The 23949-nt window shown below is 41.2% G+C and overlaps 3 protein-coding genes and 1 long non-coding RNA gene across 5 annotated transcripts in view; 1 reads left to right on the top strand and 3 right to left on the bottom strand.

Moving 5' to 3' along the window:
- Positions 1 to 1039, bottom strand: part of ZMPSTE24 (zinc metallopeptidase STE24) — a 40219-nt gene extending 39180 nt beyond the window's left edge. The window contains exon 1 of the mRNA XM_028512457.2: positions 711 to 1039. Coding sequence (XP_028368258.1) covers positions 711 to 839 — 129 coding nt within the window. The 5' untranslated portion in view covers positions 840 to 1039. The remainder of the gene's footprint in view (positions 1 to 710) is intronic.
- Positions 1040 to 1120: 81 nt separating this feature from the next.
- Positions 1121 to 23793, top strand: LOC118500581. Its single transcript, XR_004903153.1, has 3 exons — positions 1121 to 1477; positions 18706 to 18764; positions 23679 to 23793. It is a non-coding gene; the product is annotated as an uncharacterized LOC118500581 (long non-coding RNA).
- TMCO2 (transmembrane and coiled-coil domains 2) lies at positions 5045 to 11244 on the bottom strand. The gene is made up of 2 exons (XM_028512474.2): positions 8847 to 11244; positions 5045 to 6565 (listed from the first exon to the last, which is right to left on the bottom strand). The coding sequence occupies exons 1-2, from the start codon at positions 9084 to 9086 to the stop codon at positions 6248 to 6250; spliced, it is 558 nt and encodes a 185-aa protein (XP_028368275.1). The 5' UTR covers positions 9087 to 11244; the 3' UTR covers positions 5045 to 6247.
- RLF (RLF zinc finger) overlaps positions 15152 to 23949 on the bottom strand; it is an 83115-nt gene continuing 74317 nt past the window's right edge. For both annotated transcript variants that reach the window (XM_028512473.2, XM_036025829.1), the window contains one exon: positions 15152 to 20274. In XM_028512473.2, the coding sequence (XP_028368274.1) occupies positions 15619 to 20274 (4656 nt within the window). In that variant the 3' untranslated portion in view covers positions 15152 to 15618. The remainder of the gene's footprint in view (positions 20275 to 23949) is intronic.

Here is a 23949-nt window from a genome sequence, read left to right as displayed (position 1 = left end):
TGTAAGTAAAGCAAACCAGCGGTGAGAGATGGCAATAAAGCAGTCGATTAAACTTAAAATCTATCTCATTTAAAAGTTCAGCTCTCTAATCCATCCAGCTGTGAATTATGCTCATTCCCAGGGAATTCTGAGTAACTTTCCCTTTCTACTTTACTGTTTTAATTGTTTAAACAAGAAAATATTGTTGTCTGGGTAATAAAACAACATACTCCTTTTTTTTTTTTTTTAAGGGAAAAGAGTTCAGGTTCTTGGAAGGTTTATGAAATCTTTATTTTCAGAAAATGGTTTCCTGATTCTATGGTTGAACATGATTATACAAACGTCCTGAGGAAGCTGTGACTGTAAAATGTTAGTATCACCCTTTGAAGGTTTCTGGGTCGCTGCCAAAGATAAAAAAGGAGAAGTCTGGGGGCCTCAGGGAAGCTGTGGGGCAGGCACAAAAGCTAAAGGCTGACGAGGCGGCAGCCTGCTTTCCCTTTCACCAGGCCCTAATCCGCCCGAATCCCACGATCACGTTGTAGAAAACGTCCCTGGAGCACCAGGTCCTCTCGAGACCAATCCCACCATCGGACCGAGTCAGGAAGCTCAGTAGGGACCCACAGGGCCGAGGCTGGGTACTGGGGTAGCAGCATTCAGGGACTTGGGGTCGACACCGTGACTGGCCTAGAGCGGCGGCGTGTCGGGGTTAGATGGGCCCTGTCTAGGCTCACCTGACGCTGTGCTAGGAAGGTCTCCCAGAGATACACCGTCCAGGAGAAGAGGAGCACGGCCCCAAAGATACGCTTCTCGGTTGGGATCTCCCACAGTGGGTCCAGAGATGCCCACATGCCCATGGCCATCTGGTTCCGCCTGCTCCTTTAAGCGTGCACCGGTACCACACCAACACAGTCCCTCAAAGCGTCGCGGCAGTGTCACAGCTATATCCGTCCCTCCCGAGAGCCCCTGCACTGACACCCGCCTCCATCCCACCCCCTACGCGCAGCCGGCAGTGTTACACAAACACTCTTCCCCATGCCGACGCCCCTTAGGTGCCGCCTGGTGTCTGCCGGAAGAAGACAGCTCCCGCCTCCCTCACTTCCGGCCGGAGGAGGACTGAAGCCCAGAGACCGGGCTCCGCCTCCGCCAGCCCCAGCTCCGCCCCTGACTGATCTAGCAGAGTTGCGTTACACCCACATTCTGTCCCTTCCCTTGCACGCCGAGTTCCTGCTGAGGGTTCCGGCTTACGTCCCGAGCCCCGCAGCGCGCCAGAGCTCTCCGCTCTCTAGCTTCCGGAGCCACAACTGCATCCCTTCGCTTCGGGGCTTGCCTGGATGGACCGCGGCCTGAGCCGCGTTTTCCCGGCCAGGGTAGTGAGACTGAGCGGGAACTAACGCAGAACGGACTGCTCCACGAGCCCTGAAATAGCTGGGAAGATGGAGAGGAGCCGACGTCCCAGGCTCTAGAGACCATTCCTCTAACTAATGCTATTCGGACTGTGGTATGTTCATCCTGGAATACCTTAAAATTAAAGGTATAGTGAACAGCGAGACTAGGTATTAAAGGTGCCCTATTTTGGCCTGTAACCGGGTGTTCTGAATTCTGACATGTTAGAGAACTGTCGGTAGTGATGAGATTTTCAGTAAACATCTCGCTTCGCCTCCCCAAGTGAGTCAAAGGCGGCATTTTGCCTAAGAGAGTGCTCTGGAGCAAAGCAGGGATAGCGTAGGTTAGAAATATCTGAACTAAAAGGGCCTTACTTAATCTAGAGACAATCTCCTATCAAAGCAGAATGCCATGTCTGTGTCTTGGAAATCAGAAGTGAAATGTGGTCACAGGAACGACTGTTAACACATTTGTTTGATTTGAAAAGTGAAATTTTTTTCGCACCAAAGATATGCCTGACTTGGTTAATTGGATAGACAAAGAGTGGCATTGCTAATTTGCACAATCGTTTATTATGAATCGAGCTAAATCTGCAGCTGCAACTAAAATATATTTAAATTACAGTGAAATTGTAGTGCTAAAGATGTGTTGAGATTAACAGTATCCTGAATTTCCCAACTCTTCCTATACGCTTCAGAATGAGAGTAATCATATACTTAAAAGTCACTTTGGAAAGTGATGGATTCTATTGACAGGATAACAAATTATTTTGCAATTCAAATTGCTTCCAGTTCTTGGCTTTCAACAGAATTGGTGGTGGGCCTAATTGAACTGTCAGCTAATCAAAGAACATCATATGATGTTTGGCATATAACTCAGAAGGAAAACAAAGAATTGATTGGCGTTCCTATAAGAAAACTAGCATTCCTGGCTTTTAGTGTGAGTGATATTTCCCAGCACTGTATCTATGAGAACAAAAAGTCTATCAGTAAAAAGCAGTCATTCAGACACGTGAATTAATTGGTGGGGAAGCCCTATCCACTTCACTGAGAGATGCATTTCGAGTAGATTCTTACATTTTATGTTTATTAAAATTTGTGATATTGTGCAGATTTTTAAGTCATTCATTGTAATGATAATTATAATGATTAGTCAATTCAAAGAATTCTTTCTAATAGGTAGACCTATTTCCTATTACAGGAAAATTTTTTAAATTCTACTTTAATATGTACATACTTTTATTTCAAACATGATTAAAGGGATTTCTAACAAAATGTTACATTTGGATAACATTTAATGAGGAAGTGGAATAGAAATGTAAATTAGAGATGATAAAAGAAAATATACAATTAACAAATGTTAAAGAGCTTATTTGTGTAATTTTAAGTGGATGATAGTGGTTATTCAATTGTTTTGTAGATTCTGTGGGATGCATTATAAAAAGTAACTTTACAGTCTTATCTTAAATTGTCATTATTATAATTTGCCAACATTTGCATCCATTGCAACTATTTAAGTTAATGATGAAAACTAGTTATCAACTTAAAACATGAGGGGATAAACCCTTTTTCAAAATTCTCCCTTGGGCTGTCATCGCCATGCCCTCTTCAGTCCCCTTGTCTTTATCTGTCCAGGTCCGTCCAGCCTCGTGCACTTGCCACAAAGCCTCACAGAAGCTCCTGTCACCCAAACTTTGTGGCTGAGCACAGGTTTAGTTCAGCTGCTTGAGTGCCAGTCACAACTGTACCACATTCTAGCAAGTTGCTTAACCTCTCTGTGCATCAGTTCCTTATCAGTAAAAAGAGAAAATAGTATTTGCTTTCTCATATCGTGAGGATCAAATGAGAAACGTCATGCAAATCTCTTAGCAGTGTATCTGGCTTGCCCAATAAAGATTAGCTGCTAGCTCCCCATACTCATGAGAATTATTATCATAGTGTTGATCTGGAACCATGTATCTGAAGAGACTAAGGAAGCAGGGGGCATGAAGTTATGAAAAGTCACAACTGTAATTCACTCATTCAGTCAATAAATATTGAGTGTCTGCTAAGTACCAGACACTGTCCTAGGTGCTTGGCATATAGCAGTGAACCTTTCCTCTCGTGAAGCTTACTTAGTGGGCTGGGGTGGATGGGGGTTGATAGATAAGCAAATATGGAACAGAAAAAGTGGAGGAGGTGGTGAATACTCTGATGGAAAAGTAGGGAAAGGGGAAAACAGTGTGTTAGCAGGACGGGCACTACTTTACGTAAGATGGTCCAGGAAAACCTGTCAGAATAGCTGACAGTTGAGCACAGACCCAACGAAAGTGAGAGAAGCTGCCAGAGTATCTGGGGAAAGTGTGCCTTGCACAAAGTGTGCTTTGAACAGCAAGTGCAAAGGACCCAAGGTGGGACAATGCATCTTCCCATATTTGAGGACTTGTGAGAGCGTATGGAGAGTAAGCAGGAGGGGGAGTGCAGATCATGCCGTCATACACAGTCTTTTATTGAAGAACTTGCCTTTTACTGAGAGTGAAAGAATAAGCGGTTGGAAGATTTTGAGCAGAGTAACAACATGATCTCTTTGACTACTGTGTAGAGAGAGAGATATAATGGGGACACAGGTGGAAACAGGGAGTCCAGTTAGGAGGCCATTTCAAGAACCAGGTGAGAGAGAATGGTGGCTTGGGCTGGGCTGATTGCAGTGGAGGGAGAAGCAAATTATGGAAAGGAAATAAATCACTTGTTCCCGTTTGCAGAAAGATAGTGTTAATAGAGGGGCTGGTCTGTCTGGAGTCTGAAATAGGAACCTCAAAACAGGGTATTGTCAGGGTTTTGCCAAAAGAGAGAGACTGAATTTCAAGAACAAGGAGTCTCCTCCCTAGAGCAGTGGACACTGGTGAAGGGTAGCTCATCTACCCCCACCTAACTTGAATGATAAAATAGCTCTGAAGCCCTTTCCCTATCTTGCCTTGATTCTCTGCCAAGCATCCAAGGTCCGTTAGTTGGTGCCCTGGACATAAGTGCTCTGTTGTCAAGAAAACAGTGCCCTTGCAGGGATTGAGTACTTGATATTAGTCCCTTATGGTTGTGGTGTGAATCACCTCTCTTCTTGGGAGCTGAGGTCCAGGAACAAGGTGACCCCATCATTAGTTTCTACCACACTTTGCATTTACCTCACTCTGTGTCTTCCACACAGACTACCAAATCTGTGTTACTCCCCTGTTTAAAAGTGTCCATCGCCAACAATATGAGAGGACCTTTAAATGCCTTTCATTACCTGATATCAATCTATTCTTCTAGGCCCTTCTTCAAACAGTTTCCTTTTGATATGCCCCCAGAGTGATAACCAAGTCAAAATGACTGGAACAGTGCAGAAAGACACTGAAATTTAGATCGCCCCTCCAAAAATTGAGACATCGACTTTAAAAGACTGCATGACACTTCAGCAGCAGCAGCATGGTCAGCCAACGTCCCACCTACATTGTCAGATAATGCACACTGTTGATAACCTCCATCTGTTCCATTTGCCACATCATGAATTTTAAAAGCTGATTTGAGGATGAGGTTAGTGTGTCTTGCCCTGAAGCAAAAATCCTTCATCGTAGCTCTGGAAATAGCCAGTTCTTCAGCCACCATGAAACTCTCCTTGTTCTCCAGGCAAGCCCCCCTCTTTTATGGCTCTATGATGAGTCCAGCAGCGGAACACCTTCCTGCTAGATACCTTCTTATGTAAGCCTTGGTGGGGTAACTCCATGTGCCCTCTTTAAAGCCTTTCCTAGGCACACCCTGTATTCACTGACGCGTTGACCTGTTCTTTGCACTGAGTACACTGTACAATGAAGTCTCATTTTACACAAGGGTGGCATTTGAACACCAGTGCACTGGACAAAAACGATCAAAATTACCCTCAGAAATCCCTTACGAAGATGCCACGTGGAAAACTGCCGTCTTGTCTCCTGTTGAATAGCATAGCTAGTTTTAGTCCAGCACAACAATAAATCACTGTTTGTTTGTATACCACATGAAACGTTTCATTTAGATGTCAAGTACAGTGTTTCAATGAGTATAATCACATTTATTGTGGCGAGAATGCACACACACCTAAGGCTTGTGGGACAGGAGACTCACTGAGAGGACCACCTACTACGTTCCTCAGTGGGCCATCTTTCTGGTCAGGGTACACACTCAAATTGGGTGTAATGGCAGGTAGGTGCCTCCCTGTCAATTTGGATTCACATATGAATTCCCCTAAATTCAAGATGTTAACACCGTACTGTATTATAATTCCTTGTTCTGAAATTACCTGTTCAGCCAGCCAAACCGAGTGGGCCTGAAGCACTCAGGACAGATTCCCGAGGACAATCACAATGTTTAGCACAGAGGAAATTTCAGTAAAAGTTAGATAAAATTAAGCAGATTCTTTTTTGTCCACTCCCACCCTTGCCCACTTCTGAGTAATTAATGCAGTGAAACTCCTGGGCCAAACAGTTACCTTTAGGCCCAAGACCAGCACAAGGGTCAGCCGACCTTTACAGGACAATCCACAGCATCGCCCCTCAGCAGCACCGTCTTGCTGTTTTGATTATATACAAGCCAAATTCTTCAGCGTGGAGCCCAAGGCCATATCCCCGACCTTCCCAGTCCCATGGATTCGTTTGTCTGACCTCTTCTATATGACCGCTCATGGTCTCTAGCCTGCAGAGCAGGCACCACAATCTCAGCAACAGTTTTAACCACCACCATACCCAGTATTACCCCCCCAACACCTGAGTAGAAGTTGGGCTGTACTGAAGAGAGAGCCAGTCCTTGCAGGGTGATTTCAGTTTAGTTCTCCGTCTTTATTGACATGCCACTGTACATGCAAGGGAAACAGTGCTTTTCTGGAGAAAGATGGGAGTCCATCACATTTCAGACGTGGACGTAAACCCTGATGTGGGCAAGGGGCTCTGGCAGTCGGAGCAGCTGCAGTAGGGCTCGGAGGAGCAGTCCCTCTTCGTGGCGGGCTTTTGGGAAATGATCATCCCCTCCAGGTTCTTCACTTTGCTTTCCACCACCTGAAGTTTCTTCAGAATTTTCTCTTGCAGCCCCAGGGACAGGGAGAAATTATTATTGTCTTGAGCTGGGAGACTAGCCCCTTCTGGGTTGACCAGCAGAGCTTGAAAAAAATCTGAGCCCTTCTTGTAAAGTTTGTAGAGGGTGATTACAAACAACAACATTTTCTAAAATAAAACAACAGAAGTTTAACGTTACTTGTTTATTCATGTGAAATGCCAGTTTGCTAATAGATGCAATAAAAAACCCCCAAAACCGAACAGTGAAAGTAAGCCCTCATCCCTCCGCCCAGCCTTGTTTAACAAAACGTCTGCACCTGTATTTCGTCTTTTGCTCTTTACCACAAACTGGAGTGGTGGGCGGGTCTGGGATTATTATTTGCATTTACTTAATACAGACTGTAATAATAGATACCCTTTGCTGAGTTTGCCGCATGCAGGTCCCTTTGCTAGGAGTTTCCTTGCCTGTGCCTGACCTATTTGTGTAGAAAAAAAATGACTGAATAGCCATTTAGTTACCTTCCAGTTTGGACCCTGTCATTGTCCAAGGTCAGACACTTGGAAATGGGAGAGCCAGTACTGGAATCCGGGAATTCTGACTTCTACACGTATGTTCTTTCGAGACACAGTGGTCTGAAGAACTGTATTTCCTGGTCACAGCAAAAAAAAAAAAAAAAAAAAAAACACTTTTTTCCTGTACCAGGACAGATTCCTGCCAGAATAAGAAAAATAAAACCAATCGTCTTTTTTCCTTATGATACTAGCACTGCTTATTGAGTACTTACGTGCTGAGCTCTATATATACAGTACCTCCTTTAGTCCTCACAGCCCTGAGGGAGGCACTGCTAGCAAACCCATCCTACAGACAAGGAAACGGGGTTTGAGGCTGAGTGGTTGCTCCAGGTCACACAAGTGGTAGAACCAAGATTTAGGCCCAAGCAGTTGACTCCAGAGCTCATACTATTTACTGCTCTGTTATTCTGCTGCTTTGTCTTGGTTGAGGTTTCTGGAGGGCTGTGAATTCGTTCTTCTTTTTTTTTTTTTTTTTTTTTTTAATATTTTATTTATTTATTTTTAGACAGGGAAGGGAGGGAGATAGAGAGAGAGAGAAACACCAATGTGCGGTTGCTGGGGGTTATGGCCTGCAACCCAGGAATGTACCCTGGCTAGGAATCGAACCTGGGACACTTTGGTTCCCAGCCCGAGTTCAATCCACTGAGCTACGCCAGCCAGGGCGAATTCGTTCTTCTGATTGAGCTAAACATTAACCATATGAGAATAGAACCTAGAATTACAGATGAGAGTTTTTATTTTGCCTTATATTTTTCTATTAGCCAATTAAAATTTGTGTATGTGAATATACACACACATATCCATGCTGGGGATTTAGGTCTGTTAGAGTACGTCAAATGGGATTTGGGGAAAGAATTGGATTTGCAATCCTAAAAGCTGGGTTCAAGCCTCAGCTTTTCCAGTCTCTGTCAACAAGGAAATCTCTGCCAAGTTTCCTCGCCTACAAAGTGGAGGTGCCCTGCCCTGCCTCCCGTGCAGGGTTGTGGAAAATTGAGAGCGTGCAGCCATGGTTCCTCAACAGAAATGACGTATGGAAATAAATGAATGCTAGAGAATGATCCCATAATAGCTTCTCTTAGCATTTTTCAAATGAACCATAGCTCACTCTTTAAGAAAGCCCTTTTTAAAACCCTGCTTCCTTTCATTTTCACTCAAGCTCAGTTCACCTCAGTTTTTCTGTCATATGAAAATAACTTCTATCCTACTTGAACAATTAAAATAAAATTTAAAAAAAGAAAAGAACTTCTATCCATTTCATGGAATTGTTGGGGTTCTCAAAGCATTTTGACTATATTGTAAGTATAGCTATTCTTATTGGTGATTAAACAGAAGTATGTAAAATCCTAAATGTTTCTCATAATCCCAGTCAATTATACTCCTATTACCGAAAAGAGCCACTGTGTAGTTACGGAACCCTAGCTTGTTAAAACAAGGAAGTAATGAAAACACCATGATGACTAAGTGAGTACACGTGCCTCATCAGTTACGGACACAGTAAGAACCAGAGACCCCAGTTATCCTCACACCACCTATTCTACTCAAAGTCCCCCAAACGGTGTCTGACGCATAGGAGACACTCAGCAGTGGTCAAATAAATTTGGGGGTAAGGCTGCCTTCTCAGGTTGTGAACTTGTTTAACCTATTTTATTATAACACATGCCAAAGGCCATTGTGAGAAAGAGCATTTTTTTTTTAATGCTCAGAACCTAATTGGGGGAAGTTTTAAAGGGTAATTTAGTTTCAGCCAACTTCGGAGATGAAGGTTCACCCTTGTTCATCTGCATGGCCTTAAACCTGGGTGGCAGCAATATGGGAGAGAACTGATCAAATTCTAGTATATAACTATTTAAATTCCCCTGTAACAAAAGAGTATAACCTGAAATGACCGAACACTTCGTTTCCATATGATATACAGTCCTATTCCCAACAAAATAACAAATGAGATCTTCAGGATAACTTGCACAGTTGGAGCCAAATAACTTAGCTGCCCCAAATTTGTTTCCTGAGGCACACCAGCCTCTCCCAGAAAAGTTGCTTGCAGCCAGTTCCATGCTGAGGTCAGAGAGGCATAATCTATTTTGTCCCAGATGGAAGATGAAGGTGGAGGTGTTGACATTGTAATAAGATAGCTGCTCCAGGAGCTACATGTGCAGAGGCTTCAGGACCCTCGATGGGAGGGAGTTAGGGGAAGTGCCCTGGGAGGCCAGGTGTTCTAGAGCCACTGTGAGCTGTGCTTTGTGACATCACCGTTCCAAAGGTCAGCTCGCTTCCCACTCACCCAGTGACCCTCACTCAAAACCAACCAAGTACTGGCCTGGGTTTTCAGTTCTCATATTGCTTTCTCTGATCTTTGGCAGTTCCTAGCTGTAGCACAGCACCGTCCAATAGCACTTGCTGTAAAGAAGAAAATACATGCTCTGTCCAATATGGTAGCTACTAGTCTCTTGAAATGTATAGTGTAGCAGAGGAACTGAATTTTACATTTTATTTAATTTTAATTAAATAGCCACGTGTGACTGGTGGTCACCCTACTTGGACAGTATGTAGATCATTTCCAATAATCTATGGAATGAACAGCAGTATTTTCAGATGACAAATGAGAAAATTGATGCTATGTGGAGCTTCGAGGAGACAGGATTTAGAGAAGGCTTTCCTAAAGACTGAAAAGTTTATGTGGTAAATGCCGAGATAGGTTGTTACTGGACCATTCTGTAGCCCTTTTTTCATGTCACCATTGTTTAGATCTATTGTTTAGAAATTGTGATCTTTGGGAAGGCTTTTAACATTTGACCCTCATTTTGTTCATCTTTTTACAGAGGGGTATTCCACCTCCTTGACAATTTGTAGTAGGAACAAATGGTATAATACTATAAACACGTAAAGAGTAGCACATTGCACTGTAAACTATCTGACATGTTATCAAATCATTTATTTACTGATTAGCACCCATCTCAGCAAGGTGAGATGAAAATATAAAACGTCTGATCACTTCCAAAAAAGCTTACACTGAAAAGACGGCACACAGCAAGACTCCAGAAGAAGGTTTGCACGAAGAGGAGTGGAGCGGGTACTAAGGAAGGAAAGGGTCAGTTATGACAAATAATTTTTAGAAAACACTGTTTGATGCTACTAAAAGTGAGCTATTTGCTCATTCTGTTTGACTGAAAAGAAAGAACAGGAATAGTACCATCTGATGGGGAAGGAATAACTCATTTTGTTCTTTCAGGGAGGGGAGGTTTGGCGAGTTACTTGAGGTGTCAGAGACACATCCAGAAAATGGGAGTCTAGAAGGCTGTTGGGAACATACAGTACTTACGTCAGGGAGAAATGACTTAGGAGTGACTGCTATGGATGTTAATTAAACCCATAGTCTGCTAGTGACTAACAAATAGCCAGAATCCAAAATTTTTAGTAAGGACTAAGTTACTCAGGTAAGGGTTGGGGTCTGACTATAATAGGGGTCAGAAACCATTCAAGAATGGTAACCAGAAAAGTTTTGGAGAAAGCGGGGTTGTGACTGCTGAATCATGACCTAACACTCCCCACACTCGTTCGGATCCCTGTACAGAGCACTTTATACTTTACTTTCAAAGCCCTTAATGCAACTATAGTGATTTGTGCGGTTTTTGGATTAACATAGGTCTTCCTTGTCTGTTGTACGCAGACAGGGACCATATCCACTTGATTGACTACCGTATCTCTAGTGCTTGGTGCATAGCACACATGAAACAATTTTAAAGTAAATGTGACGTCCTTTAGGAAAATTTGAGCCTAATTTGTTCATTCATCAAGCACCTGTCCCTGTATTTGTGTACTAGTTCGTGTAGAGACTCTATACAGTGGCAGTGACGAGGATGAACCTTTGACAGCACAGTAGGTCTGGGTTCAGATTTTGACTCTGCTATTCACTACCCTTGTTCCCTTGGGCAAGTGACTTAACCTGCGGCTCAATTCTTCATTTGTAAGGTGGGACTTATTCTTACTTTGTAGAGCTATGATGAAAATTTGATAATTTCTGTAAAAGTACCAGGCTACACATATAGATAATGGCAACTGTTGATATTGCTTGTAGTGACATTTCTGACCAAATACAAGGGACTATAAATCTCAATAATATAAAGGTGCCTCAGAGAATCTAGGCCAAGAAACCTATCTGATTCTCCACATGGACACCTGAAAACTCCCAATGACCAAGAATTTACCACTATGGAAGACATTGCGGCCCACCTTTACATAGTGTAGTCCAACCAGCCACCTAGCCAGCCAGCCAGGCGGCACTCGGTAGTCTGCAACACCATGCCCTAGCAGGACTTTCTGACGCACTTATCGTATGTACTTAGCATGGCACTTTTCTGACAAATGCAACAGTTACTTTCAAGCCTTCAATAGATTGTTGCCTTTCAAACAAAATGCGAAAACTAGAACATAGTTACAAGGTACCAAGATACTTGGTTCCTTGTTACCTACCCAACCCTCTCTCCTTTCCCTTTCCCATGGTTTCTTTCAACTAGACTTGTCAATGTCACTACCATGCTGGTGCAACCACAAAGCCTTTGCATATAATGGAATTGTCCTCTCTGGCTAAATCCTATCCATTCTTTGAATTTCAGTTTGAACATCACTTTCTCAAGGAAGCTTTTTCTGCCTCTTTTTGGTCCCCATCAGTCAGAGCTTCTATTGCAGCACTTTTAACTATTTTTAGTATTTCATTTAATGCCTTCCTTACTAGACTCTCATCTCTATGATGCAGAAAATGTCTGTGTCATATTCAACATTCATATCCCTAGGAGCCAGCGATGGTATGTGCTTGGCAAATATTTGGCTATAGCTTTTCTGTCTCCCATCTTCTCTTTTGCAAGCTAAATATACTAAACACAGGCTAAATCTGACTGTCCTGGTTACCTTCCTCAAAGTGGTTCAGACCTCCAAATGCAGTCTGTCACAATCTATTTCTGCACATGTACACCCAGCAAGTCGAAATAAGAGTGGGCCACTCTTTCTAGACTCAGCTTTACATAATAGGAGGCTTCACCCCTGAATCTGTAATATAAAGCCAGGAGGCATCATTCTACTGTCGGGCTGGAGGTGGGGAGGAGGGAACTGAGCAACTTTCCTGACTTTCAGAAGATTCTTTAAGCGACGCTGACGTTTCACAGGCTATGTGTTGTTCACAGAAAGGACATGCACCTGTTTTCCATTTCTTTCCTCACATGAGGAAATGTCACTACTGGACACAGGACTGGACTTGGATCTGCAAGACCTGGCTTTTACCTACACCTCAGACTTTACTCCCCCCTCTTCGCGTTCACAAACAATGCACTCAGGTTAATTACATAACTGTGGTATTTTTGGTACTTTAAATGCCACCTGCAACTTTCCCTCTTTCTTCCTGCACATTAAGTTCTCCACCCCTGATACTCTTCCAGTCAGAAGAGATTGGAAAATAGGCTCCACTTTTTCCTAGCTGTCATCTGCTAGGCAAGATGCTTCATCTCTAAAGCTTCTGTCTGTCAATGAAGGGTAACAGAACCAACTTCATGGAGTTATAAAAGGTAATTTTATGGAAAGTGCAAAAATCAAAGTGTTATTGTCCTGAATTCCCACCGAACATCCCACTTTGTATTCTAGGCCACTGCTTCTGTAACTTTTCTGTGCATATGAATTAAATCCTTCTAGACCTTTGGGTCTAGAAGGTCTGGACAGTCTGCATGTCTAACAGGCTCGTAGGTCCACGCTGCTGGCCTGCTGCTGCTCTGATTACCGATGTGTAAGTCACCCCAGCCCTCACATTCAAGTTCCGCAAGAGCAGATGACTTAACAAATTTACTTTGGTGATTTTATATCCCAAAGTATTTGGAACTGTCTTTAAATATGTGTGTACTTAAACATGTGGTTAATGACTGCCTCTGTCTTCCAATGACTATGTTCTTGGCAGTACAGCTCGGAAGTAGGCTACCTGGGACTAAGAGGATAGGATGAGGATGAAATCCCTAGAAGGGCTCTTCAAAAACTTCTCCATTGTTTTCTACTCTCTCCTTTTAGATATGTGCTCATGAACATGGGGAGACACCGAGCAAGAGAATTATGGGTAAAAAGAATGAATGCAAATGCCTGGCACTATGCCTACCATCATTTTATGAGGCATTCTTATATTGGAAAAGGCTTTGAAACAAAGTATTTTCCAGTCTGTTATGAATCCCAGAGACATTAAGAAAAATAACAGTACCCAGAAGCCACATATTGATTTTGACTTTCTGTATTGTAATACAGTCACACATACTGTTTCTAACATAAAACACTGTCTTCAATGAAGATCAACTGAGGCAAGGCCAACTGGAATAAAAAATTATATTGGGATCAAACATTTGATCCTAAATCCTTGAAGCAAACTCAGCTGGACTCTGAAAATGTTTGGTTGCACTGCAAAGGGACTCAATTGGTCCTTCCAGGGGGTAGGAGTTAGGTGTGGTTGAATGGATAGAGTTCAGTCTTAAGCAAATTAGCAGCTTTCTCTCGTATGAGATTTTCCTAATGAGGCCACCAGTTGTTTCTCATGCTCAGATCACAGAAAAGGACCTTTCAAGATTACCACCCATTATCTCCTCACTTTGTGAGGAAAAGGAAGCCCACAGAAGAAATTCACTGAAGATCTCAGAGTCAGCAGTGATCTCAGCCTCTAAAATGTCCCACTGTTTCTGCCACTTTTTCTTTCAAAAGTTTTTTTCAGATTTTTATTTACCAGATTCTCAGACTATAAGACACACCCCCAAATTTGGGAGAAAAGGGGAGGGTGATCTTACAGTCCAAATGTAGCTTACCTGGCTCGCTGTGGTGGGGGCCTGTTATTTATGTTACTAAATCTTACATTTTTTGCTTCAAAAACTTCTTCTAAAACCTAGGTGCATGTTATAGTCCAAAAAATCTGATATTTTTAGAGAGAAAGGAAGGAAAGAGGGAAACATCAATGTGTAGTTGCCTCTCGTGCCCCCTTTACTGGGGACCAGGCCTGCAACCCAGGCACCTGCCTTGACTGGGAATCACACGGGCGACCATTTGGTTCACATGCCCCTGCTCAATCCACTAAGCCAGATCAGCCAGGGCTTTCAACAGATTTTTATTAGACAGTCCTGTTAACTACTGTGATCTGAGTGAAGTGACAATTTGGGTGCTTTAGACTTAGGGTGAGGAGGTAGCAGAACGAAATTCCCAAAGCGCTGATAAAACATGGCAACGTTTAAGGGTCAGAGAAAAGACCTTAAAATCCTAACCACAAGCACAATAAAGGGATGTTAGAAATGTCTGAGCCATTTCACTGCTAATGAAAGTGGTTGAAAACTTCATGAGGAACAGAGAATAGCTTTATTCTATTACAGGAATACACTGCTTTCCTTGTCATTAGACACAGGTGTCCCACAGTACACTGAAACTCAACACATCCAATGACCAAATTCATATTTGCTTTCCATCCTTTCCCCCAAAACCCATTCTTTCCTTTTTTTTTATTCCACCTATTTGGCTACATCATTTTGTATCTTCCTCAAAATTTTTTCTTCGTCCTCCAAGGCCCAAGAATATGCTCCAAATTCCTAAATTTCATTTACTCTTCCTTCTGCTTTAAATGTCAATACAGACTCTCATCAAGTTTGCGTCAATTACTTCAGCAGTCTTATCTATTCCATTTCTGCCCCTCAAATCACACATTTGAAGTGACCTATATTTTGTTTAAAATCCCTCAAAGGCTCTCCGCTGCCTATGGCCTCAAGTCCAAAATTGTGTGTTCGTGGTTTGACTCCTACCTATCTCTATAATAATCACATCCACTCCAATGCTTCCTGCTTTTACTGCCAGCCTGTCAAATTATTTGTAGTTCCCTGGACACATAACTGCATACCTCTGAGTTTGCTATGCCCTTTACGTTCTGCTTGGCATACCCTCTCCTTTCCACCTAGATATCCTCTAGTGGGAGCTACCTTAATTCCCATAGCTCGTTACTCAATGTGAAAATTTTCTTTCCACAAAAATTTTAGGACAATCGTCATTCAAAAAGAAGCTTCATCTGAATAGGCTTATTAATAGGCAACAAAAAACTACTAGTGTAAAATAGAAATGCACATTCTAGGAAATAGGAGTGCACTTCCAGCTTATGTGTGACATGAAAACTCTTTATGAGTAAACAAGAAATGGGTGAAAAATTGTAATTTATTGAAACTCAACTCAAAAAATATAAGATGCTGTAGTGTACAATATATTACACAAAGCACCCTCAGGTGCACATTCAAGTCAAGTAAGAACTCCATATCCCTTTCCCCAGCCCTCCCACCCTGGGATCATAGTATTTGTTCCATATACAATCATGCACACTTAATTTGAAAAAGGAAGCCCCAATATATTTTGATGTATTAATTAGCACCAAACAAGAGTACAGTTCCATTTCTTATTTTTAATAAACAAAAAACCCAATCAATAAACCAACTGGAGAGCTAATGGACTCAGCCAATAGTGCTGACATAGATATTATACATTCATGTAAATACACAGCCTATTCTACCTTAAACAATGGTATGGCTGGTTCTCAGCCTTTGTTCGAGTTGGCAATTGTCCCATGTTGCAGTGTTGGAGCTAGTCTGTTTCAAAACCAAAATTGCTCTTTAGGAACTTCCTACACAAAGCTCATCTGTTTTTTTTGTTGGAAACAAGTCTAAAATTGGTGTGGAAAACTTAGATCTTTCGAGGACAACCACTGGCCGAAGATAATGAAGCTGTTTTAAGGCAAGCTCTCCACAGTCTGTTAATGCTTTGTCCAATACGACTCTCAGGTTTTCCAAGGAAGGAACTGTTGTCGTCGTCTCAGCTACTATTAAAGGTGGGATTGCAGTCAGGTTCTCGTGAATTGCAGAGTCACTGGAAGAATGAGGTATGTCAACTTCGGGGTCATTGTCATTCACCATATTATTTGCCATAACAGTCCCCGTCAAGTCATTACTGGATTGTGAAGAAGTACTTAATGTTAAGTGCTCTGAAGGCTCCCAATCATCAAAATCATCTTCTTTCTCTTCACTTTCCTGAATAAATTTCAGAAATGAAGATTCAAATCCCATAGGTTTGTAAGTCTTCAAATCAAATGACCTGGGCTGTGGGTGCTTCCTAAAATTCTCTTTTGGGGCATGGGTTGAATTTTTTACAGTGTTTTCTTGCCCTGAACGTTGCTGCCCATTTTCTGAGTCTTTGATCCTTGGTAAAGGCAGCTGGAAACTTGTGAAATAAGTCCCATTTTCAGTCCCATCAGGATCAGGTATGGAATTTTCTATTTTACAAGGAGGAGGCTGAACTATATTACACTGTTCCAAAGAAGTGGTTTCTGAACTATGGCTGCATTTCAAAGTTCCTCTGTAAAGCAGACTATCTGCCTCAAACACTTGGTTGCTTTCAGTACATCCTTTCTGACCTCCATCCCTTTCACCTGGATGAAGGCATTCGGTGTTCTGGACAGGTATGCTGTTGTCACCCAGGGAATGGCTGTGCTTTGTGTGTTCTGACTCACAGCTTCCATCTTCTTCTTTCTTTATGTACGGCTCCATTTCAGAAGGTGGCTCCTCCTTAATTTTGGTACCGTACTTAACACAAATGACAAGATTTTCCATCTGCTGCTCTAAATAGGCACTACTCATCTGATGGGTACGTTTGTAATGCCTCACTATGCTGCTCTCCAATTTCACCACGGATAAGCATCCTTGAACCATGCAGGGGTACTGTGTATGCTCAGAATGCTCCACACACATATGGAGGGCTTCAGCTCTTGTTTTAAAAGTAATTGGAGCTTTCTTTTCTTTCATAAGGCCACATTTTTTAGCCTTAGCATTAAATGACCTCCTGGTAGTCTGAAGTTCATGCCCCTGAGTGAGAGTTGTTTGACACACCTTTTCACTCCTTAGTAGCCTCTCATTTGCCACTTTCTGGCTTCTAAACAGATCGTCATAATAGTCCTTATGCCGGTAATAGACATGTTGAGAATAATTACTGCGATGGGTGAAAATCTGGCCACAGCCATTAAGATCACAATGAATTTCATAATCTGAATGTATTTCTCCTTCAATATTATGCTGTTCCATCAAGTGGTGCTTCAACTTGCTGAATGTATAAAACACAGCAGGGCACTGAGGCTGGTTACAGGAAAACCTTGCTGCAGATTCAGCTTCAGAAAGCACTTTAGGCTCTTCAATGTGGTCTAGATTATGAGAGTCACTACAGTGCTTAGCAAGAGCTTTGGAACACAGGAAACGTTTGTTACATTCTTTATATTTGCAAGCAAATATCTTTTTACATTTGACAAGTTCCCTTTTGGTTCTTGCTTTGTCTTTCTCTAAACACAACTGTTCTTTGTTGTACTGATGTACAGTTCTGTAATGACGAATCAAGCCTTTTAGATTGGTGAATGAAGAGTTGCAAGTTTTATGGATACAATGGAATGGTTTGTGGTATTTATTCAAAATATAGCAGAGATTTCCTTTAGCAACAGTCCTCCTGCTACCTCTCCCCTCTCTTCCTTCTTGTTCTTCTCTATGACTACCTATTGGTGATGAAATATCAGATGTTTTACTTTCTGTTTCTTCACAAGATGACTCCAAATCTGTTTCTGAACTGCATTCATCCTTTTTAGAATGACAGTGTGGCTTCTCAGAGTTACTGCTGGGATCACCTCCAAGTTCAGCAGAACAATCATCTTTCAACCTATCTACTGAGCATGGGCCTTCATGATCACATTTTTCATTATCTAATAGTTTGTGAGTTACTCTGTCAGTGCCAATTTGATGTTTATTTTTGTAATGGATCCTAAGGTGTGTTTTTCTCGTAAATGACCTTTGGCAAATATGACACTGGAATGGGGAATACCGGTGTTGAAACATGGTTAACTGGAGGACTTTTTCTTTTGAATAATTATGCTTTTTAAGATAATGCATTAACAAAGCCTCTCTGGTCACAAATTCATATTTGCATCCTTGAAGTTCACAGAAAAAAGGCTTAGCTGCCAACTGTGCAAGGTACTGACTCGGCATGTTTTCATCTTGATTCTGAAAATTAAGGTCTGCGATATTGGGTGAAACCGATTGAAGAGACTTAGCACCACTGGATGGGTACCCCTGCAATGACCCTGAGAAAGATCCATGTGTCATTGAGTTTTTCAAGCTTAAATGTTTCAAGCGCAACAGAAGTTCCAACATGGTATCCTCTGTACATGGCCTTTTAGAAGCACAAATGGAAGCTTCTGAAGAATAACCTTGATGTTCTCGTTTACATTTAGTATGAATATTGTGATCTAGGCCTCCATCTGGGGAGTCACTGTTTGTATCTGAGCTGGGTTTAGTTTCTGCATCAAACTTTACAGTTGTTTGATTGTGTTCATTACCCAAGCAGGGGAAGAGATCTTTTGTTTTTATCTTTTTGGGTTTAAAATGGTATGGATGAACCTTTCGCAGATGCTTCTGTATCCCTTTTGCATTTTTGTATGTGGAACCACAGCCATCAAAACCACAGGTAAACTTAGTCCCATCAAAACAAATTGCCACACTGGGGCATTTCTCTTTTAAGCTGGAGGACACAAAGACTTTCTCATGAGATAACAATATATCCTGCATGGTTTCAGGGTGATCCAGTGTGTCAATTAACTCCTCATTCACAGAAGCAGAAGAGCTTTGACTTAACTGATCACTGGAATTACTGTCACTGTTTTCTTTCAGATTTTCTGCAGGTTCTATTTGAGAACTAGCTGATCCTGCACAGAAAAGAAGATCCTCAGGTAAATGTGATTTATCCGTTTGGTCAAGTAGATGGGGCTGATCAAGACACTCTTGCTTTTCACCTGCTGCAGGCTCCTCAAGTTTTACTGATTTCTTCACATCTTCATTTGAACTTTCAACATTATGCATTAAGAGGTGATTCTGGTATTCAATTTTGGAATAATAGAACTTTTTACAGCCAACAAAATTACATGTGTAAGATGCATCCCTAAAGTGTTGTGCTTCATGGTGGTAAAGCTGTCCCAAGTCACTGAAAACAATATTACAGCCATTTAATTCACATTTATAACGCAGATCATCATGTTTTTGTTTATGGTTAAGTAGTTCGTTCACTGATCCAAACCTAGCATAGCAATCTATGGATACACACATGTAAGGCTGAGGACCACAATGCACTTGTTCATGCTCCCGCAAGTGAAATGCAGACATGAAATGTCGTCGACAGTAAGTACACTTCTCTCTTCTATTTTTCATATCCAAGTAGTGCTTAGCGTTTTCATCATTATTTTGGTGTTCAGCTTTAAGATGTACACTTAAGTATTTAAATTGCTTAAACACACGGGAACAATCTGTGCCAGGACATGGATACAAATCTCTGTCTTGCAGGTGGCAATCTTCTAATTTGCTGAATGTGACATATTCATGAGACTCTCCTTTGGCTTGTTCATTCAATGACTGATTTTGCTCCAGGGCTGCAGAGGGACTCTTGGGACAAATTCCCTTTTGAGAGCCTTTCAACAGTAATCTCTTTCTAGAGGGGTCTCTTCTGCTTGGTGGCATTTTAACATGTTCCATCACATGAGGAACAAATATTTCTTTTCTCTTAAACTTTTTAATACAAACTGGACAAGTGTAAATTCCATCCTCCATGTGCATCTTAGAATGATGAAGAATCCTGGCCTCTATACATTCCCGCTTACATAACAGACAGAAAAATTTATACTGAAGCCACCTCTGGTATCTTTCAGAAGAACCGATGGGTTTTTTATCTCTTTTCTCCTTGTGCTGATCTGTCAGATCTCTTCTTCTATATTGTTTATCTTCTTTACCTTCCTCAGAGTCACTGAGAAATGATTCTAAAACATCTGTGTCATTTATAGACATTTCATAGCCACTTAGATCATCATCAGAATCTGAGGCCTCCTGTCCTAGGAGTTGGTGGCAGTGTCGTTTTAAAGTTTTCCAATCCCAAAACTCAGGATCAAAAGGCCAGTGGGCTTTTAAAGCTAATAAGAGCTCACATCGAAGAGAATTTGGAACTGGTGCATTTTCTTCATCAAATTTTTGATCTGGTTGCAAATATAGTTCTTCCAACATATTAAACCCATCCAAACTGGGTTCAATTAAGAATTCTGTAAGTTGACAGGCTCGTCTAACTTCTAAATCTTCTGGTAAAAGACAAGCAATTGTTTTACAAACTGATGCCTTCATTTCTTCATCCTCACTTGATCTGAGTTGAAGAGCTCTGACACACAGTAAAATCGAAACCCCAAGACCAGCATCTTGTGCCTGCAGGGAAAGCAGGGAAGAAAAGTTATTTTTTTTATTATAGAAAATAATGGAGTCCCTAACTCTCAAGTAATTTACCTAACCCTAAAGTAATTTACCTGTGTCAGAACATATAAACAATAAAGGCAAAGGAATTCAGGATAAATAAGGTCACCAAAAGATAAAAAAAAGATTTTGTCTTAAGTTGGGTATCAAGAATAGTTTAAATAAATGTGTGCAAGAGGAAACATGTGTAAGTGAGTTTAATATAGAATTCAAAGTAAGAAATTCATGTGTTATGAACACCTTGGTGTTTTTAAAACCTCAAGGCTAAAATAAATGATTCTCATCTTTTCCTAAAAGAATCAATGCTTCAAAGTTATAGACATACTGAATCTCAAGCTTCCCAGGGAGGAACTACAGAAATCAGAGAATCTCTCCGTAGCAGCAGGTTCTCAAAAAACAAGTCAAAAATTAGTACATACAAGGTAACTTTTTTACGGGAGAGACTGAAATAGAATGGGAATATAATATGAGCAAAGAAAAGCGGGATCATATGGCAGAATAGCTTAAAAGGCATTACTTAAGAGCACAAAATTTTGAGTCAGACTTTGTTCTTGAACCCCAGCTTCACTACAGTGACAAGTTCTTAATTCCTCTATGCCTCAGTTTCTTCATCTGTAAAATGGTAATAGCAATAGTAGTATTAGATTTCCCTAACATCATAAAAATGAAGGTAATATAAAGTGATTACTACAATGTTGGCACATAGTAAATATTTAACAGAATATCATGTAAAACAACTGAGGATAAATTCCGCTGTTTAAATCAGTAATCAATTTGCTAAACGAATTATTTCATGTTGGGCCCCATCCAAAGTGCTGGAAACACAAAGAAATAATTGCCATTAACTCACAGAATCCTTACTACATACATCGTAGGCACTATTCTAAATAAACTCTTTGCATACATTGTCCTTATTTTGTACACAAGAAACCAAGACTCAGGTTAGTTGCCCAAGGTAACTAGCTGGTGAGCAGAGGAACAAAGATTTAAACTTGAAAGCAATCTTTTTCCAGAATCTGAGCTCTTAACTACTTTACAGCCAATACCGACTCCAAAGCTTAACTGACCTGGCTATATCCCATGTGCCCTTAATACAACATACCAAGCCACTCTTTGTTCTCTCACCTTCCTGGTTTTAAAGCCACCAATTTATGCATGCCCACCAATTCCTTCAAAACCCAGCTCCACATTCCACATCCTAATTCCGAATTCCTCGCCACTCTTTTAACAAGTAACTGCTTGGCCTATCTGTTGAGAATATATATAATGGTATTTCTAGTTGCTGTTGTTTTTTAAGTGTTCTTACTGATTTCACAAATTTTACCATTTCAACCAGGTTAGGCTTAAGAAAGAAATGGACATCCTGCCCTGGCTGGTGTAGCTCAGTGGACTGAGCTCGGGCTGCGAACCAAAGGGTTGCCAGTACAGGGTGTGTGAGAGACAACCACACATTAATATTTCTTTCCCTCTCTCTTCTTCTCTTCCCCCCTCTCTAAAATGAATAAATAAAATCTTAAAAAAGAAAAAAAAGAAAAAAATGGACATTCTGTTTATCTCACAGTGTCTTCCAAAACAAATTAAGTAATAATAACTATTGAGAACCTATGAATTATTTTAAAATTTACCCAGCTTTCTCCAAGTCCTCTGTGCTATGACTTACAAGTGATAACCTTGTACCACATTATGCAATTTGTCAAGATCAGTCTAGTCCTGACTCTGCTGTGAACTAGGTGTATGATCCTGACAAATCACACACCTTTAATTTTTAGCTCCTTTATTACTAAAGAGAAGGGATTAAACTACATAAGGACATTTTTGCAAAATAGTAATGCCATATGTTTCACCAAAAGGGCCCCATGACCAAATAAACTGGATTCAAGATGGTCCCTCTACTTATACCTTCCAATTCAAAATACAGCTGCATCTACATTCATTCTGTCATACTATTTTGAAAGTCTTCAGAGACACCCTGGATTCTCTAAAGTCTTCCCTCCACTTATGACTTTCTCAAGTCATAGGATTTAACAAGTTTAACAAGTCTTAATAAGCACCTTTAGGTGACGATTTGGTTATGCTATTTAGAGAAAATGGAACCCTGGAAAATAAAGAGGCACTGTTACAAAGCACTCTCTCCATTATACACTGTTGCTTTCTGCAACGGACCTAATGCCCGCACAAGCTTTTCAGCATCATTAACCTTTTCCATCCCAAGGGCTATGTGACTGGTTGCTGGGTATCTCCCAATACCCTTTCCTCTATTCTACAAAAGCAGAACACCTGATTTTTATTTGGTTACAAAGTCACCCAGAATAATGAATATCTATCCTATCCCCCCCTGCAGCTAGATGTGGCTGTGTGTGTATATTGGAGGGAGTGAGGAAAGGTGTGTCAGAGTATGTTTTTTTGCCTCCTTTCTTGCTATCTGGAATGGAGACACTGTAGCTGCCTTTGGCATAGTTTTGGAATATGAGATGGAAGCTATGTGTTGACAAAGACAAAATGAATCTGGGAGCCACTAAAGCAACCCTGGCCTGTCTACCTAGATTATCTTCCTAAATGAGAGAGAAACTTCGTATCTTCTTTAGGCCACTACTATTACAGGATTTCTACCATTCATAGCAGAACTACAACAAAATTGGTTAGATCATCGCTCTCTTTCAAAGAGCTAGAGACACCCTGGCTGAGTGGCTCAGTTCATGGGAGAGGTGTCTCATACACCAAAAGGTTGCGGATGCCTTTCCTGGTCAAGACACATACCTAGGTTGCAGGTTTGATCCCTTGGCAGGGTTTATATGGGAGCAACTGATTAATGCTTCTCTCTCTCCCTCTACCTTCCTCTCTCTAAAATCAATAAACATCCTTGGGTGAGGACTAAAAATAATTAATAAAAAGCTAGAGGTAGGTCTCTTCATTTCAAAGAAATTCTATACTTACTGCCTCCCTTCTATCTACCTGTCCATATGCTTCCTACCTTTTAGGCTAAATATCATAAATAGTATTAGAGTGGAAAAGTATGCTAGATGGGGATTAGAGAGAAATAGATTCTGGTTATACAGATATACATCAAATTCCTTGGTCTTAGAAACCCACTTTTCCTCGTCTTCTGGCAGATTTCTCATGTTCTGTGGTTCCTTGTGGTAAACAGAATTCTAAGGTGGCGCTCAATAGCCCTCATTTTGTATAATCTCATTCCCTGGAGTGTAAGTGGAACCCTGTAAATATGAAATTTCATTCCTATGATTACCTTAGGTTATATGGCAAAAGGGACTTTGCAGATATAAGGAAGAATCCAATTCAGTTGATCTAAAGATAGGTGGAATACCTAAGTGGGCTTGACCTAATTACTCAGTCCCTTTCAGTCTAAGTCTGAAAGCAGATGGAAGAGATCAGATCTGAAGGAAGAGGACTCTTAGTGCCTCTGCTGGCTTGAAAAAGGCATGGAATAAAGGAGGCTTCTAGGATCTAGAAACAGATTGTGGTCAACAATTTGACCACAATTGTCGTCAACAATTAAGAATGAGCTGAATGTCGTCAACAATTAAGAATAAGCTGAAAAGCAGATTTTCTATAGAGCAGCCAGATAAAAATTCAGCCTGATCAACACCTCAATTTCAGCCTTGTGATACTCTT

This window comes from Phyllostomus discolor, chromosome 5 (assembly GCF_004126475.2).
Source record: "Phyllostomus discolor isolate MPI-MPIP mPhyDis1 chromosome 5, mPhyDis1.pri.v3, whole genome shotgun sequence".
NCBI lineage: Eukaryota > Metazoa > Chordata > Mammalia > Chiroptera > Phyllostomidae > Phyllostomus > Phyllostomus discolor.
This window is presented reverse-complemented; position numbering and strand designations above follow the sequence as displayed.

Excerpts from the sequence above, each read along its gene's own strand:
- TMCO2 (XM_028512474.2), bottom strand. The coding sequence starts at position 9,086 with ATGTCAACACCTCCACCTTCATCTTCCATCTGGGACAAAATAGATTAT. Across the intron at positions 6,566-8,846 it reads GAAGTGTTCGGTCATTTCAG|AAAATGTTGTTGTTTGTAAT; the intron begins GTTATACTCTTT and ends GTTTTATTTTAG.